Raw genomic sequence first — 17,923 nt, 5'->3', positions numbered from 1 at the left:
TGCATATTTTCGGCTCCATAGAGGGACAAGGCAGGGATGCCCTCTGTCCCCATTATTGTTTGCACTGGCGATTGAGCCCCTGGCGATAGCGTTGAGGGGTTCCAAGAAGTGGAGGGGCGTACTTAGAGGAGAAGAACACCGGGTATCTTTGTATGCGGACGATTTGTTACTATATGTGGCAGACCCGGCGGAGGGGATGCCAGAAATAATGCGGATACTTGGGGAGTTTGGGGATTTTTCAGGGTATAAATTGAACATGGGGAAAAGTGAGTTGTTTGTGGTGCATCCAGGAGAGCAGAGTAGAGAAATAGAGGACCTACCGTTGAGGAAGGTAACAAGGGACTTTCGTTACCTGGGGATCCAGATAGCCAAGAATTGGGGCACATTGCATAGGTTAAATTTAACGCGGTTGGTGGAACAAATGGAGGAGGATTTCAAGAGATGGGATATGGTATCCCTGTCACTGGCAGGGAGGGTGCAGGTGGTTAAGATGGTGGTCCTCCCGAGATTCCTCTTTGTGTTTCAGTGCCTCCCGGTGGTGATCACGAAGGATTTTAAAAAAAAAGGATTGAAAAGAGCATCATGGGTTTTGTGTGGGCCGGGAAGACCCCAAGTGTGAGGAAGGGATTCTTACAGCGTAGCAGGGATAGGGGGGGGGGCTGGCACTACCGAGCCTAAGTGAGTATTATTGGGCCGCTAATATTTCAATGGGGAGTAAGTGGATGGGAGAGGAGGAGGGAGCGGCGTGGAAGAGATTAGAGAGGGCATCCTGTAGGGGGACTAGCCTACAGGCTATGGTGACAGCCCCATTGCCGTTCTCACCGAGGAACTACACCACAAGCCCGGTGGTGGTGGCTACACTGAAGATTTGGGGACAGTGGAGACGGCATAGGGGAAAGACTGGAGCCTTGGGGGGGTCCCCGATAAGAAACAACCATAGGTTTGCCCCGGGGGGAATGGATGGGGGATATGGAATGTGGCAAAGAGCAGGAATAACACAACTGAAAGATCTGTCTGTGGATGGGAAGTTCGCGAGTCTGGGAGCGCTGACCGAGAAATATGGGTTGCCCCAAGGGAATGCATTCAGGTATATGTAACTGAGGGCTTTTGCGAGGCAACAGGTGAGGGAATTCCCGCAGCTCCCGACACAAGAGGTGCAGGACAGAGTGATCTCAAAGACATGGGTGGGGGATGGTAAGGTGTCAGATATATATAGGGAAATGAGGGACGAAGGGGAGACTATGGTAGATGAACTAAAAGGGAAATGGGAAGAAGAGCTGGGGGAGGAGATAGAGGAGGGGCTGTGGGCAGATGCCCTAAGCAGGGTAAACTCGTCGTCCTCGTGTGCCAGGCTAAGCCTGATTCAGTTTAAGGTATTACACAGGGCGCATATGACTGGAGCACAGCTCAGTAAATTTTTTGGGGTGGAGGATAGGTGTGCGAGGTGCTCGAGAAGCCCAGCGAATCATATCCATATGTTTTGGTCATGCCCGGCACTACAGGGGTTTTGGATGGGGGTGACAAAGGTGCTTTCAAAAGTAGTGGGGGTCCGGGTCAAACCAAGCCGGGGGTTGGCTATATTTGGGGTTGCACAAGAGCCGGGAGTGCAGGAGGCGAGAGAGACCGATGTTGTGGCCTTTGCATCCCTAGTAGCCCGGCGCAGGATATTGCTAGTGTGGAAAGAAGCCAAGCCCCCGGGGGTGGAGACCTGGATAAATGACATGGCAGGGTTTATAAAGCTAGAGCGGATTAAGTTCGTCCTAAGGGGGTCGGCTCAAGGGTTCACCAGGCGGTGGCAACCGTTCGTCGAATACCTCGCAGAAAGATAGATGGAATGGAAAAAAGAAGGCAGCAGCAGCAGCCCAGGATCCGGGGGGGGGGGGGGGGGGGGGGGGGGGGGGGAGGAACCAGAAGGACTCTCAGGGTTGTTAATATATACTGTATAATATGTATAGGTAGTTTCTACAGATAATTATATATTGGACTGTTAAATTATATTTTGGGAGAGTGTTACTTGTGATAAGGCAGTTGCCAATTAGGGTTAGTTTTCATTTTTGTTATTTATTATTTATTCATTTTCTGTTTATAAAATAGGTAATTGTTATTTTTGTTATAATATTGTGTAAAGGATGCACAATGTACTGTGATGGTTGACCAAAAATTTTCAATAAAATATTTTTAAAAAAAACACGTATCACATCCAATCACCCCTTCCCACTCCCCAGCTTTCCCAAAACCCACTGCAAACCATTAGTTCGAGTCCAATTTTTTGTTCTGAATAAAGGTCCACGCCTCCTCCGGCGTATCGAAATAATGGTGCCGATCCTGAAAAGTGACCCACAATCGCGCTGGCTGCAACAGCCCGAACTTCACCCCCTTTCAGTGGAGAACCTCCTTGGACCGGTTGAATCCTGCCCTCTTCTTGGCCAGCTCTGCACTCCAGTCTTGGTAGATGCGGATCTCCGTATTCTCCCACCTGCTGCTCCGTTCTTTCTTCACCCATCACAGGACGCACTCTCTGTCCGTGAAGCGGTGAAACCTTACCACTACGGCCCTTGGTGGCTAATTTGCCTTCGGCCTCCTTGCCAGGACTCTGTGAGCCCCATCCAGCTCCAGGGGCCTCGGGAAGGCTCCCGTGCCCATTAGCGTATTCAGCATCGGGGCATATCGGACCCCTCCACACCTTCAGGGAGACACAGAATCCGGAGATTCTTCCACCTCGACCTGTTCTCCAGGTCCTCAAACTTTTCCTGCCACATTTTATGCAGGCCCTCGTGCGCCTCCACGTTCACCGCCAGGCCCAGGATCTCGTCCTCGTTTTCAGAGGCTTTCTGCTGCACCTCTCTAATCACCGCCCCTTGAGCCTTCTGGGTCTCCACCAGCCTCTCAATCGACGCTTCCATTGGAGCCAGCATCTGTGCTTTCAGCTCCGCAAAGCAGCTTTCAGGAACTCCTGCTGCTCCCGCGACCATTGCATCCACGGTGCCTGGTCTCCGCCCGCCGCCATCTTACTTTTTCGCACCCGTTCTCCTCTCTTCTCCAAGATCACTTTTTTGGCCGCTCCACTCCTAGTCCACTCCATGCAGTGCTGGGGAACCTTACTGCTACCTTCCCACACCGGGAATCGTCGTCCAAGTGCCGCTGGGGCTCCTCAAGAGGGTCCAAAAGTCCGTTCACGGCGGGAGCTGCCGAACGTGCGACCTACCCAGGCATAGCCGCAACCGGAAGTCCCGCCTGGTCTTCTAAGAACACCTCTGGGAGACAGAGCTCCAAATACAGTGCCAGCACGTTTGCAAGTAACTTAGCCTCATCATTTAAAAGCGAAATAGGCTGGTTCAACCCACATTCCGTAGGGTCCCTGTTTTTCTTAAGGATCAAGGAAACAGAGGCCTGTGCAAGTGTAACGGGTAACAATTTACGGGAACAAGGAGTCGTTAAACAGATCTAAAATTAGAGGGACCAATTGTTCTGCAAACTTCTTAGAAAACTCAATGGGGAAGCCATCAGGACTAGGAACTGTACCTGTCTGCATCAACCCAATGCATTTCCTCTGGGCCCAACAGGGATTCCAACTCTTCCCACCTCTCCCTCTCCACCACTGGGATGGATAACCCATCCAAGAAAAATGTTCATGACTGAACTCTCTGCCGGGGGCTCTGACCCATGTTTCAAAAGCTGCATTGACCCAAGGTGGGGCGGAAGCCAGGCTGCCACTCGAGTCCCGTACCTACACAATCTCCCGGCAAGCCACCTACCGTCTCAGCTGGTAAGCCGAGAGGTGACTGGCCTTCTCCCGGATTTCAATAAGTACACAACCTCTAATGTTGCAGCTGGCCCACCGCCTTATCCGTTGATAATTCAAATGGAGTCTGCAGCTTTTTCCTACTTGCCAACAACTCCAAGGTCGGGCCAAGTGAGTACTGATGGTCCATCTCAAGGATAGGGTCCACCATCCTCTGCCGTTCCACCCTCGCTGCCTTTTCCATGTGCACTTTGCAGGAAATTATCTCCCCCCTGATAACCACCTCAAGAGCTTCCCACAGAGTAAGTAGTATAGACTCACTTTTATTAAATTTACTATATCACTCAATGGCGATGGACATGCGTTCACAAAATGTCTTGTCCGCTAATAATGCCGAATCCAAGCTCCATAGTGGATGCTGGGAGGGACATGACTAGTATCAAAACAACAATATGTGGGACGTAGTCTGAAATCACAATCACAGAGTAACTTGCCCCCTCCACAAATTGACCACCACAAAAAAGTAATTGCGCAAGTATACCTGGTGCACATTGGAGAAAAAGGAAAAATCTTTATCACCCGGATGCAAAAAATGTCACGGATCAACCAGCAAAAGAGTCTTTCCGGAACACATCAGCATTTAAACTTTTAAGGTGAGCAAATGCCCTCGAGCTTCTCACTGGGCCATTCAACCCCCTGACATTCCAGGTGACCAAACAAATTGAGGGCCTCCTACCCACCAACACCCCCCTTCGATCCAGGGTCAGCCATTTCCACAAGTGGGACCATCCAACAGATTCACAGAACATACAGCAACCAGGCCCACCCAAGATGGCCGCCAAACTCACTAACAAGATCAAACAAGTCCCCCGAAACAACCCACCAGTGTTTGTCAAATTCTGCCGCCAAGGTGCTAGTGAGCATCTCAGCCGTTAGTGGAGTGGCCGGAGTCACAGAAGCTGCCTCCGCCATATTTTGCACCAAGGAGCCCCGAGATGCATCCAATTCAGTCGACAATCTTCTACTTTCAGCCTTTCCCCCCCCCAGGCATTTCACTTATGTGGGTAACTTATTCCATTAAGCAAGTGGGTTTTTACATGTAAATACCCTCTGAAATAAGCGAAAAGGACTAAAAGAACAGTACCCAAGTGGAAGCCGCCTCCTACCCCTACATAATGCCACCAGAAGTCCCGTTTTCCTCAGAGTTAAAGGTACTTAAGCCCCCACCCCCACATCTTCCTTTTAAATCTGAAAGTTACATTTAAATGAAGGCTTGAAACTACTCTCACTTGAACATCATGTTTACCCAAACAACTAATCTATGAATAGTACAAGACTCTAAAACAAAACATGAAGAGATCATAACTGGCTTAGTCATTAAATGGGTATTTACATGAGTGGCTTAACTAATTCCTCAGGGCATAGATCCTGTTTTGGAATGGGTAGGAGTACCATGTGTTACACCAAATCTAATTATAATGTTTACCTTGATGTGCCTGCTGAGTTGAGTTGGGAATTTCTCTTCTTCTACATCTTTCACGGCCGCTTTACCTCTGAACAAATCAATTGTCATACCTGGAGGAAGCAGCCCCTGGTGTTGCTGCCACTTTAATGCCTGGAGAAATCAACAAAATAGTTTAGCAAAAAGGATGGCATTTTAATCATATATAAAATAACTTAAAAAGTAGAGAATAAAGGCAGGAGAGCTGGTCTTGAATTGTTTGCATTCTTGATTATTGTCGCCTAGGTTTTCCAGTCATAACGCCAACTGAAACCTTTTCATTTTAAATGCCTTACCACTGGCATGATTAATAGATCACTTTGGTTAACATTTCTTACATGGCTTTAATTTACCAATGTGCGACATGTAAGCCACCTTCTCAGCACAATAATTCTCTTGACTCAAATGCTTTTGCTTAGAACGTTTATTAATACCAAAGTTACTGTTAAATGATTACCTGTATCACAACGCAAACCACTGTGCATAGAACAGAGGACTAGGTGGAGGTAATTCAACCCCTCAAGAAGCCACAACTGTCATTTAATTAGAACAATGGTTTGTCTGTTTCTGAACTCTATTTCCCGACCTTGGTTCCATAACCATCAATACCCTTGCCCAAGCTCACTTCAAATTTCCCGCGGCAAAATATCTCAACTGCTGATTCCACAAAGAGCTTCAAATTTGACGAGAAGCAGCAATATTTCAGAATGTTGAAGTCTTGTTTTATTTTTCTTACATCTGTTCAATTTCTGATAGCAACCCATGGAGCTTTAGGATATTTGTTGCAGTTGGCTTCAGGATGAATGCAGTTTCACCTGTTGTCCAAGCTATGCCATTTGTGCTTCAATTTTACCACAGTTTGCAGCATTCAACAGATTAGAAAATTGCAGCATTCAACAGATTTTGAAATATTCAAATGATGCTCCCCCCCCCCTGGAATAATTAAGAATATTGAACAACAGAATTCGCCGGCACTGTGGTGCAGTGGTTAGCACTGCTGCCTCACGGCGCCGAGGTCCCAGGTTCGATCCCAGCTCTGGGTCACTGTCCGTGTGGAGTTTGCACATTCTCCCCGTGTTTGCGTGGGTTTCACCCCCACAACCCAAAGATGTGCAGGATAGGTGGATTGAACACACTAAATTGCCCGTTAATTGGGGAAAAATGAATTGGGGAGTCTAAATTTATTTAAAGAAAGAAAAAACTGAGTCCTATCATAGCTTTTGCTCGCATCTAAGTGAGCACTGGAATGGAGTTGGTTCTGTGAAGTACTATTTGAAAACTGGAACACATTCCTACAAGCCATCCATTACACTTTACAACTTTAAATCCAAGCACTGGAATGATAATTCTATTGATCTTAAAGAAAAGGGCACTTCAGCAGGTGGTATGGTTCTTAAAGCTTTCAATATTTATCATTTAACGCCAGGGGTACAGACACATCAGGAAGTGTCTTCCAAACAATAGTCGGCACTATGTTTATGCGCCAAACAACATGATCCAAGCATGGATATTAAAAAGTGTAGCAAAACATAGTACACTTACCTGACCCAACAAAGCCATGAGACGCGAAGGGGGCACCACACTGACTTCTCCTGCCAGTGCCTGAGCAATGGCTGCTCTTCGCTTCTCTTTACTGCTGCCATCTGGGTACGCCTAAGTAGAAACATCCAACAATGCACTGAGACGCGACAGATAATTGAGTAGTAAAATTTCACTCTAGTTTATTGTGCTTGCTTATTGTTCCATTCACCTACCTCACAATTATATATAGCAAGGTGCATCTGAGGGGTTTTTAAATGCAGTAAACATACCCAATAAGCTGCAGCTGCAAGGCACTGGACTTTATATTGGCATGAAGTAAAAAGACAGTTTATAAATGCATGAGTTGTAAGATGGTGGAAGGAGACTCAATAGTCACTTTCAAAAGGGAAATGGATGAATATTTGAAGGACAAAAAAAAATTAGCAAGGCTACGGGGAAAAGAGCAAGGGAGAGTTGCACTAATCAGATTAGTCTCAAAGTGCTGACACCAGCATGATGGACCAAGTCTCTGTTTTTGATCTGTCATTCGATGATACTTAAATTACAAATATATGCACAGCCTGGAAATGAACACCCACAACTATGCATTTTAGCCCACCTCAGCTCCTGTACAAAAATTAATTGCATCATTGAAAGGGAAGCAGAAATCAATCAGGTAGGTAGCCCAAAGCCACAGAAATGTAGCCTTCTGCCACCATTAGATCTCTGGCTTGAAACATGAACGTGCCATTTGCAGGTGAGGGAACTGAGCGTCTGATGTCAACTACATACCTTTAATATAAAACCCCCTGTAGCAGCAAGGTACAGCGGTGTTCAGACAAAATAGCCCAGATCTCCAAAACAGGAACAGACATCATGATCTTATTCAGCCCCTCACTGTGATTGCCAAAGCCTCCAATAACATGAATAGCCATCCAGTGGATAAATAAAATACCCTTTTATTGTATGCAATATTTAAAAGACAAATGTTATTTAGGAATAAGGATTATTAAAATCATTACCAAGTTAAAAACCCTGGTTTCTCAAGCGTCTTTATTCATGTTGTATGTTTACCATCAAAGACAATCATTGGGGGGATGGGGCAGGTCAGGAAATTCTGGAGGAAATATATTTTACTGAAAGTTTAAAAAAGCAGTAGAAAATTATTTAATGATCCATAACTGGAGAGGATAGGTTGCATACATTCAACAGAAATCGGCTTTCTGCTCACCTTTCGCCCTCCTCAAAATTTTCCAAAATGAAAGATGTTAATGTACCTCACGTGGATCAAAGTATGACCTCGCTAGCAGGTTCTCTAGATGAATATATCTCTCTGGTTGGGTCTGTTTTAACATAATCATTGGGTCAGTCTGTCGTAGCAAAGATCTAGCAGCACCCAACTCCCGAAGTTCAATCAGCTCTAAAACCACCTGGAGAATGAACAGAGGACAGAACAAATTCAAAACTTTCAGTAACATGCCAAGCTTAGATTATGGATTCACAGAACACACTTTTCTTTCCCACAGAAGGCAAGAGATACACCAAAACAAGGCATACCTAGACTTAGTAAAAGCATAAACCAATTGGTAAAAGGTATTCACTCGAGGTCAATTATTTTAAGTCTAGAGAAGTAGCGCCACAATTAATTTTAGACAAGACATAGGAGCAGAATTAGGCCAATCAGCTCATCGACTCTGCTCCGCCATTCAATCATGACTGATACGCTTCTCATCCCCATTCTCCTGCCTTCTCCCCATAACCTTGCTGCCCTTATTAATCAAGAACCTATCTACCTCTGTCTTAAAAGACACAGTGATTTGGCCTCCACAGCCTTGTGGCAAGGAGGTCCACAGATTCACCACCCTCTGGCTGAAGAAATTCCTCCTCATCTCAGTTTTAAAGGAAAGTTTTAAAGTGTAGATGGGCTTTAGATTGGTTTCACAGGTCGGCGCAACATCGAGGACCGAAGGGCCTGTACTGCGCTGTAATGTTCTATTGTCTATTGTCCCTTCAGTCTCAGGCTCTGCCCTCGGGTTCTCGTTTTTCCTCATAGTGGAAACATCCTCTCCACGTCCACTCTATCCAGGCCTCGCAGTTCCTATTGTTTCAATAAGATCTCTCCCCCTTATCCTTCTAAATTCCAACGAGTATAGACCCAGACCCACCTGAGGGCAGACAGAGCCTTGGTTTAAGGTAGCATCTGAAAGATGGCACCGCCGACAGTGCAGCACCCCACCAACTGCATGCAACGGTCAGCCTAGGGTTTGTGCTCAAGCCTTTGGTTCAAGTGAACTTTGCTACTTCCACACTAAGAGCAATAGTAAAACTCCACTGTTGGGAGGCATATCTGTTTAAACTGCTTCTAACACCAACAACGTGGGAATTATTATTCATTGTTTTCAGCTCATTGTCAAATAATTTTACCACCATTTAACTTACAAAATGCTTTGTCTTTACTTCGAATTTGCTTTGAGGCATACTTAGGTTTGGTGCTTTATTGTTGAAACTTTGTGCTAGCAGACTTGACACAGAATTTGTACATTTTTGTGTGAATAATTTGGTCTTAAAATAATGAGAAATTGGAATCCTTGATCAGTGAAGTAAACCGGACTTATATGGTGGTAGTTGTAAAATGTTTTTAAGTGGTAATGAGCTCTTGGTTACTGCAGAAGCTAATGTTTTCTGCAATAAGTTTTGGTGCCTGGAGTTTTCGGTACTAGATTTGACAACCTTTAGATAACTGGCAGCTCAAAAGGGAAGAGAGGCAAACGGGGGGGCCTTCAGGTAGGAATTACCCACCACAGTAGAGAAACATACACAGCTACGGCAACGCAATCCCCCTCTCGCTCTGCTTTTGGGTTAATCACATTTGATTAATTATCTTAAACAAGACACTTCGGATGCTGAAGTTTGAAATATAGTGAAAGCTGCAAAGACTCACCTGTTCGTACAAATCAATAAGAGTTTTATCAGGCAGCTTCAGTGACTGTATGGCCTGTAATACAGTGTCCCAGTGGCCGCTGTTTATATCTGCTACAAAACTCTCAATACTGTCCACAGTGTTTAGAGACACTGTGGTCTCTTCCTGTAAAGTTGCCAGGGTCCGGTGCAAATTGTTCTCCTTCAAGTACTGCATGATCAGACGGACAACACTATGAATGAAGAAAAAGCGATTCCATTAATACATTAAACAAAGCATCAGATTTATATTACAAACCAAGCCAATACAAAGCAAAGATACATACGTGCTAAATCTTACATCTGCACATACCTCCTGTCTAACTTTCCTGTCACAAATACCTACATCCACATTTGGAAAGAACAAACATGAATTCACCTTTCACGACCTCAGGGAATCCTACCATAGTTTACTGCCCAATTGAATACCTTAGAAATACAGTCACAAGGCACCACAGTGGCGCAGTGGTTAGCACTGTGGAGCCATGGCTCCAAGGACCCGGAGTCGATCTTGGCCCCAGGTCACTGTCCGCGTAGAGTTTGCATATTCTCCCCATGCCTGCGTGCGTCCCACCCCCACAACCCAAAGATGTGCAGGGTAGGTGGATTGGCCATACTAACTTGCCCCTTAATTGGAAAGAAAAATTGGGTGCTTTAAATATGAAAAAATAGAAAAAAATACAGTCACTGTTGTAATGTAAGAAACACAGCAGTTAATATGCACACAACAAACTCCTACAAACGATAATGTGATAATGACCAGAAAGGAGCGATAACAAATAGGGCTGCATTCCCTGGAATTTAGGTCTCTTTATCATTACATAAGAAAACAGTGTTGATTACCACAGCCTGGTTCCCAGACCCTGCTATATAACATGTGATTTAGTCCTTAGCATTAGGGGCTATGGTTTGAGGGTGGAGATTAATATTTAAGCTATGGGTTGGTGATGGGGCTAGAAATGGCCATCGGCAGTAGTTGTGCTGTCAATTCCAGAGGTTACTGTTTCAAACAGGCCTTTCTACGCTGCCGATTGTGCTCCACATGTGCCTCCTTCCACTCTTTTCATCTAATTCCGTCAACATACCCTCCTATTCCTTTCTCTCGTACACTGAAGTTCCCTTGAAGTCCCCCATTAGATTTATTGATTATCTTATATTTATGACTTTGGATTTCCCCACAAGCAGAAACAACTTCTCTTTGTTTACCTGATTGAACTCTTATAATTTCAAACACCTAAACAGATCACCCATCGGGTCTATTCTTCTGAATGGTGCCACAGCCTATTGAGCCATTTCTTAAATTACAGCTTCCGAGCTCTGTTGCTCCACAGCAACTCCTAGAAAAAGGTGAGGTCTGTACATTGGATCCACAGCACAAAAAACAAGCTATTTAGTCCATGCTAGTGTTTATGCTCCACACGGGCCTAATCCCCACCCTTTTATCTCACCCTATCAACATATACTTCTATTCTTTTTACTCATGTGTTTATGCAGCTTCCTCTTAAATGCATCTATACTATCCACCTCAACCGCTCCGAGGCAACACGTTCCACGTTTTTGCCACTGTCGGATGAAAGGTGTTTCTCCTGAATTGCCTCCTCACAATCTGCACAGCACAATTCAGCCCATCATGTCTGTACCAGCTCTCTAAATAATCATTTCACGCAGTACCACTTCCCTGTCCTCTCCCAATAACCCTGCACATTCCTAAAAAGTTTCCCCTCGAGTTCCCACTGCTTCTTTCATCTATTATCTTAAATCTCGTTCTCGACCCTTTTAGCAGTGATATTTCTCCCCATCTATTCTGTCCAGACCCCAATCGTGATTTTGAACTCCTCCATCAAATCTCTTTATAACCTTTGCCTCTCCAGAGAAAACAATCCCAACTTCTCCAATACTATCTTTGTAATTGCAGTTCCTCAGCCGTGGTACCATCCTCCGGAATCTTTTCTGCACTCTCTGTAATTAAATTTGCCAACGTGATTAAATCTGTGCCAGGAGACTTATCATAGGACTTGTCCCCACATTCCACCCATTAGTCAGTCAACACATCCATCCTGTGACTTACTGCCTCCCTATGCTAATCAGAAAGCAAAAAGACTTGTCATCCACTTGGATGATGCTTAACGGTTAACTGAAAAGACCCCCCCCCCCCAAACCCTGTCATTTTCAATACTTTTGCATCGAGAAAAGAAATAAGCGCAAAGAAAATGACAAAAAAAAAATCCTTTAACATCCCAATACTTTCTCCCCAGGGTTGCACACAGCAGTGTCCAAGGGACTAACTTTCAATTCCTGGCAGGTTGGCAAACACACAACTTTCCTCAGGTCCCCGGGGACCTTGAACTGAAGGAATACGGCCCCACGAATTAGGAGCAAAGAGCCGGCCATTCAGCCCCTCAATAAGTTGACAGCCGATCCAACCGCCACCTCAACTCTACTTTCTGCCCGTCCTCCCCGCCAGTAACCCTTTTGGCTCCCTGGCTGGTCAAGATATCTCAAAGGATCATAATCTCAGCCTTGAAAACATTCACCGGTCCCGGCCCCACAGGGAAAGAAGTCGGCCCCAAAGATGAGTGACCCTCGGTGAAAAACAACATCTTCTGGTCTCCGTCTTAGACGGTGTCCCCCTAGTTCCAGTGGTGGGGGTGGAACACAGCCTTTCAATACTCCAGTTGAAGCCCAACCAGTGTTGCACACCACTGGATTTATTAGTGACAATCTTAGAAGGACAAACCCCCTTAAAATGTGGTCTTAGCCACCAGTGGGGACTCCAAACCCCAGGTTGTCCATCACATGGGGAGACCTCTGTCCATCAGCAGTCTTTTTAAAGAGGTTTCTTGTCAATGCAACCCCGGGGTTATTGCATTACCAAGGCCAGCCAATGCCGCAAATAATGCAAGTGCGAATTCGCCAGTCGAATTCTCTACATTGGGATATATATAAATGGATATATTCGCTTTTGCAGAGCCGCCGCCAGGCGCTCCAGGGCTCGAGCCGCCGCCGCCGCCGCGCGCTCCAGGGCTCGGGCCGCCAACCGCCCCGCGTTCCATTAACGGCCGAGCCCGGCTTTGAATTCTAACGGCTCCGCTTACTCCGCCGATTCGATTTCGATCGACATGTCGGCCGGCCGCCGGCTCCCTTCGCCGACCCAAGGAAAACCAGGGCGAGCGGCTCTCGCAGGCCCCGCAGCTCCGGTCCGGTCAACTTCCGATCACCCTCTCCATACATCTACTTCCGGGGTAAGTGAGCCCTCCCCCGGAAGTGGGCTCTCCAACCAATCAGTGAAGAGCATCATGATGTCTACATTGAGGCAACCCAAGAAAGTGCTGGGTTTTTGCACCCTTGCCCCCTGACAAGGTCCCCAACCCCCTTCCTTATGTATAAAGGGACTCAAAGTGATGAAACTGAAGCATAAAACAAAGGAAACTTAGGAACTTAAATAATAACGATCATCCATGGTCAAACTACACCGCCTATGTCCAATGTAGCCTTTACAAAATAGGCCACAGGGAGGAGAATGTGCCCGCCAAACAAAAAAAAAAGTTCCCCACCTTTCTTTTTAGAGGGGAACAGCTATTAATGAATAAACGTAAGGAAATTGGTCCCCCACAGCTCGGGACGTTTGTCATCTGAGGAACAGTTGAGGACTCTGGGTTTGTAATCGATAAAATTTAGAAAGACGAGAAGGGATCTCATGGAAACTTATAGGATACTGTGAGGCCTAGAGTGAACGTGGAGAGGATGTTTCCACTAGTAGGAAAAAACTAGAACCCGAGGGCACAGCCTCAGACTGAAGGGACGATCCTTTAAAATATTGATGAGGATGAATTCTTCAGCCAGAGGGTGGTGAATCTGTGGAACCTTTTGCCGCAGAAGGCTATGGAGACCAAGTCACTGAGTGCCTTTAAGACAGAGATAGATAAGATCTTGATTAATAAGGGGATCAGGAGAATGGGGATGAAAAACATATCAAAAGCGATTGAATGGCAGAGCAGACTCAATGGGCTGAATGGCCTAATTCTGCTCCTATGTCTTATGGTCTTATGGAAAGGTAGATATTGTTGAGTATTCAGTTGTGAAGAAGAGTCAAATTGGACTTGTAATGTTAACTCTTATTTCTCTTCCTACAAATGCTGTCAGACCTACTGAGTATTTCCAGTATTTAAGGTTAACGTTGGAAGGGTGTTGTGAAGATTCACCAGAGATATTTTGTGGTTTAAAGGGTTAAATTATGAGGACCAGTTGCATTATTCTTGTCTTGTATTTCCTTGCACTTTGGAGAATTCATGGCTGATATAATTAAGATTTTTTAAGTGGTGACGTGATGCAATGAAGTAGATACAAACATTCACTCCCTCCACCACTGGCAAATAGTGGCCACAATGTGTGCCATCTACAAGATGCACTGCAGAAACTTATCAAGCCTCCTTAGGTAGCACGTTCCAAACCCAGGACCAGTAACATTTAGAAGGACAAGGGTAGAAGACATATGGGAACACCACCACCTGGAAGATCCCCTTCCAAGTCATTCACCATCCTGACTGAGAAATGTATCGCCGTTCCGTCACTGTCACTAGGTCAAAATCCTGGAACACCCTCCCTAACAGCACTGCGGGTGTACCTACATCACATGGACTGCTGCTGTTAAAGTACCAGAAGTTCTGAGAAACACAAATTTCAGCGAGGAGCTGCAGAAAATTAATATTAGTAAAGAAATGGTTTGGGGAAAATTAATGGGATTGAAGGTGGACAAATCTCCAGGGCCTGATGATCTTCATCCCAGAGTACTTAAGGAAATGACCCTAGAAATAGTAGATCCATTGGTGGTCATTTTCCAAAATTCTTTGGATTCTAGAATGGTTCCTACAGATTGGAGAGTAGCCAATATAACCCTGCTATTCAAAAAGGGAAGTAGGGAGAAAACAGAGAACTACAGACCATTGAACCTAACATCAATAGTAGGGAAATTGCTAGAATCCATTCTCAAGGATTTCCTAGCATGGTGTTTGGAAAGCAGTGGTGTAATCTGACAAAGTCAGCATGGATTTACGAAAGGAAAATTATCCTTAACAAATCTACTAGAATTCTTTGAAGATATAACTAGTAGAGTTGACCAGGGAGAACCGGTGGATGTGGTTTATTTAGACTTTCAGAAGTCTTTCGACAAGAAATAGCATTGCAGATTACTATGCAAAGTTAAAGTGCATGGGATTATGGCTAGTGTCTTGAGATGGATAGAAAGCTGGTTAGCAGGTAGGAAGCAAAAAGTTGGAATAAATGGGTCTTTTTCTGATTGGCAGGCAGTGACTAGTGGGGTACCGTAGGGATTTGTGCGTGGACCCTAACTGTTCACATTATATATTAACGATTTTGACGAGGGAATTAAATGTGTTGGGCACGACCTTCCAGCCACGCTGTGCAGGAAAAGCAGCTCGCCGTGGCATAGCGTGGCCAGTGAAAGCCAGGAGACCCTGCTCCCGGGATCTAACTGGCTTGCAACACCTCTGAGATTCAATGCAATCTCGTGAGACGTCGCAAGGGGAATCCCACCCACAATGGGTGGGATCAGTTTTTGTCAAATCTGCATATTAGAGTGAGGCAGTAAGTCTTAATATAATGTACAGATTCCCACGGTACCTGAGGCTCTGGGATTCAATCCCTTTACCTCAGAGACCTCGGGCGAGCGCCATTCAGCACTGGTCCCCACAAACGGGGACCAGATGGAACAACAATCATGGGCGTCACCAAGGGGATCGGAGAACCCCAGCTGCATGCCCATTGGGAAGGGTGGTGCCCTGGCACTGCTGGAGCCACCTGGGTGCCAGCCTGGCACTGCCAAGCTGGCATGTTTTGCACGTGTGCGATCGGGCCGGGTTTGCCTGCCATGGATGTTGGGAGATGCGGGGGGGGGGGCGCGGGAGGAGGGGGGGGGCAGTGGACAGGGCTGGGAGACCCTACAATGTTGTGTTCAGGCTGGGGAGGGGGAGGACAGAGATTTTTTTCTGGGCATCGGAGATTGGGATGCCATTTAAAAATGGTGTCCCGATCTCTCGCTACAACGGGGAGTTCCGGCGAGCAGAGCTCCCCATTGTAAAAAATGGGGCCTCGGCCGGACATTCCCTGTTTAGGCCCCTGATTCAAAGCGAGTCACTATGAGTGCCGGGAAACACGCGGCCAAACACGCTCGCTCGGCGACTTTGTTCCTTTTTTGGGAAGTTCATGCACATTATCTCCAAATTTGCAGATGATACAAAGTTTTCAAAAAAAATTTTAGAGTACCCAATTCATTTTTTCCAATTAAGGGGCAATTTAGCGTGGCCAATCCACCTAGCATGCACATTATTTTTTTGGGGGGTTGTGGGGGCAGAACAGGGTGGCACCACACCACCTGGAACACTCAAGAAACTGTCGGGCCAATCCAGGCCGGGTTGCTCCAGAGGACGGCCGCCAAAGGGGACCCAAGTCACAGGGCGGGAATCACAGCAGGCCGCCTCCACCCCTGATGTACTGCCTGGGGATCCACTGAGATGTAGCCTTAGGGCCAGTAAGGCCAGAAAGTTTTTTTTTTTTTAATTTAGTGTACCCAATTCATTTTTTCCAATTAAGGGGCCATTTAGCATGTTCAATCCACCTACCTTGCACATCTTTGGGTTGTGGGGGCGAAGTCCACGCAAACACGGGGAGAATGTGCAAACTCCACACGGACAGTGACCCAGAGCCGAGATCGAACCTGGGACCTCGGTGCCGTGAGACTGCAGTGCTACCCCTGCGCCACCATGCTGCCCGCCAGAAAGTTAGACACCAGTTAAGTTGGCACAGGTGCAGCGTTAGGGACTAGGGCACAAACCTGCAGAAACATGTTCGCCTGTTCACAGTGAACACCTGTTCACAAACGTTTTAACCTTCCTCGGTGCTCTGTCAGAAGGGTGTGAGGGATGGGCTGGGCTGCATGGCTGCAGAGGGGACACTGCGGAGGGTGGGGGCGCTGGATATGCGGTTGTTGGAGGTGAGCACGGGCAAGGGCCCTCAAGTCAGCCACCGCTCATCGGCCCCATCTCCCTCCCCATCCCTCTCCACCCCAACGTCAACCCTGCCCCCGCACCCTGTCCCCACGACCACCACCCCAAGGGTAGGTGGGACCGTGTGATGGAATAGCCAGCTCGCATGCAAGGATCACCCAGTGGAAAGTGCTGCAGTGGGGAGGTGTCAGACGTCAAATGATGCAGAGCAGCAGACCTCATCGCAGAGCGGGATGTCATCATCATCCATGGACCAGACCCGCTGATACTGGCAACCCAAGGCCCCACCCCGTAGTGAAGCAGGTAGGAATCACAGAGGGGGTTGCAGGGGCGGGGGGGGGGGGGGGGGGGGGTGGAGGGTGTAGCCACCTAAAATGGCTGATTCCCGAGTAAAATGGCCAAACCCCGATCTAAAATGGCGAACGAAAGAGGCTGATGGGAAAATCAGCCAACAGGACTCAAACGGACAGCTGCAGGCAGAACAGTGTATTCGGCTCTGGGGAAGTCGGCCCAGACCGATACCTGCAACCATTAACAGCACATCAACCCAGCCATCTGCATTTTAATCAGCCATCCCCGGGAACAATTGCTACAAATTAGCAATTGAAAGCCGATCCAGACTTTTCGGCGCCAGCAGTGGCTGAGACAAAGAAAGGTGGATGACCACCCCCCGATCAAGGAATTGCCCCATTATTGGAGCATATCGAACCCAGTGATTGGGACCAAGTCCAATCATTTGGGACCAAGGTCAAGGTCCGCCCCGAGAGGCGGGAAGCCCCTAGGGACTATAAAAATAGGGGCCAAGTTCAGATCGACCCTTCTTCTCCTACTCGCAACCTTAGAGACCCTTCGACGAAGAAACAAGTAAGTGTTACTCCAGCGATCGCTACCAGATAGGTGTTCCAGACTATCGACCCGTACCAGCCTTTTTGAATCCCACAGGCCAGACCCAATTCGATAGACCAGTCGTTTCCCTGACCTGGTGGGCCATCACCAAAGTTAAGTATTGGCCTTTAGTGGTAGGTAATAGTCTAGAAGTAGGATTATTGTATAAGTATTTATTGCTGTATATAATAAATGATCGTTGATTTAACATTTACTAAGCGGTGTGCTGCATTGTTAATCATTACTTGAGCTTGAACCACGTTGTGGTATCAGAAAGATACCTGGCGACTCGTG

At 46.7% G+C, this 17,923-nt stretch overlaps 1 protein-coding gene across 1 annotated transcript in view; it reads right to left on the bottom strand.

Annotated features, from left to right (window-relative positions):
* The window catches only part of smu1a (SMU1 DNA replication regulator and spliceosomal factor a), a 40,151-nt gene extending 27,186 nt beyond the window's left edge, over positions 1-12,965 (bottom strand). Inside the window, exons 1-5 of the mRNA XM_072517350.1 lie at positions 12,818-12,965; positions 9,706-9,916; positions 8,042-8,194; positions 6,786-6,896; positions 5,229-5,357 (exon numbers count right to left, since the gene is read on the bottom strand). Coding sequence (XP_072373451.1) covers positions 5,229-5,357; positions 6,786-6,896; positions 8,042-8,194; positions 9,706-9,916; positions 12,818-12,843 — 630 coding nt within the window. The 5' untranslated portion in view covers positions 12,844-12,965. The remainder of the gene's footprint in view (positions 1-5,228; positions 5,358-6,785; positions 6,897-8,041; positions 8,195-9,705; positions 9,917-12,817) is intronic.
* Between the last annotated feature and the right edge of the window lie 4,958 nt (positions 12,966-17,923).

The sequence above is a fragment of the Scyliorhinus torazame genome, chromosome 9 (genome assembly GCF_047496885.1).
Source record: "Scyliorhinus torazame isolate Kashiwa2021f chromosome 9, sScyTor2.1, whole genome shotgun sequence".
In the NCBI taxonomy this organism is placed as follows: domain Eukaryota; kingdom Metazoa; phylum Chordata; class Chondrichthyes; order Carcharhiniformes; family Scyliorhinidae; genus Scyliorhinus; species Scyliorhinus torazame.
The sequence above is the reverse complement of the archived record's forward strand: the minus strand, read 5'-3'. Positions and strand labels throughout refer to the sequence as shown.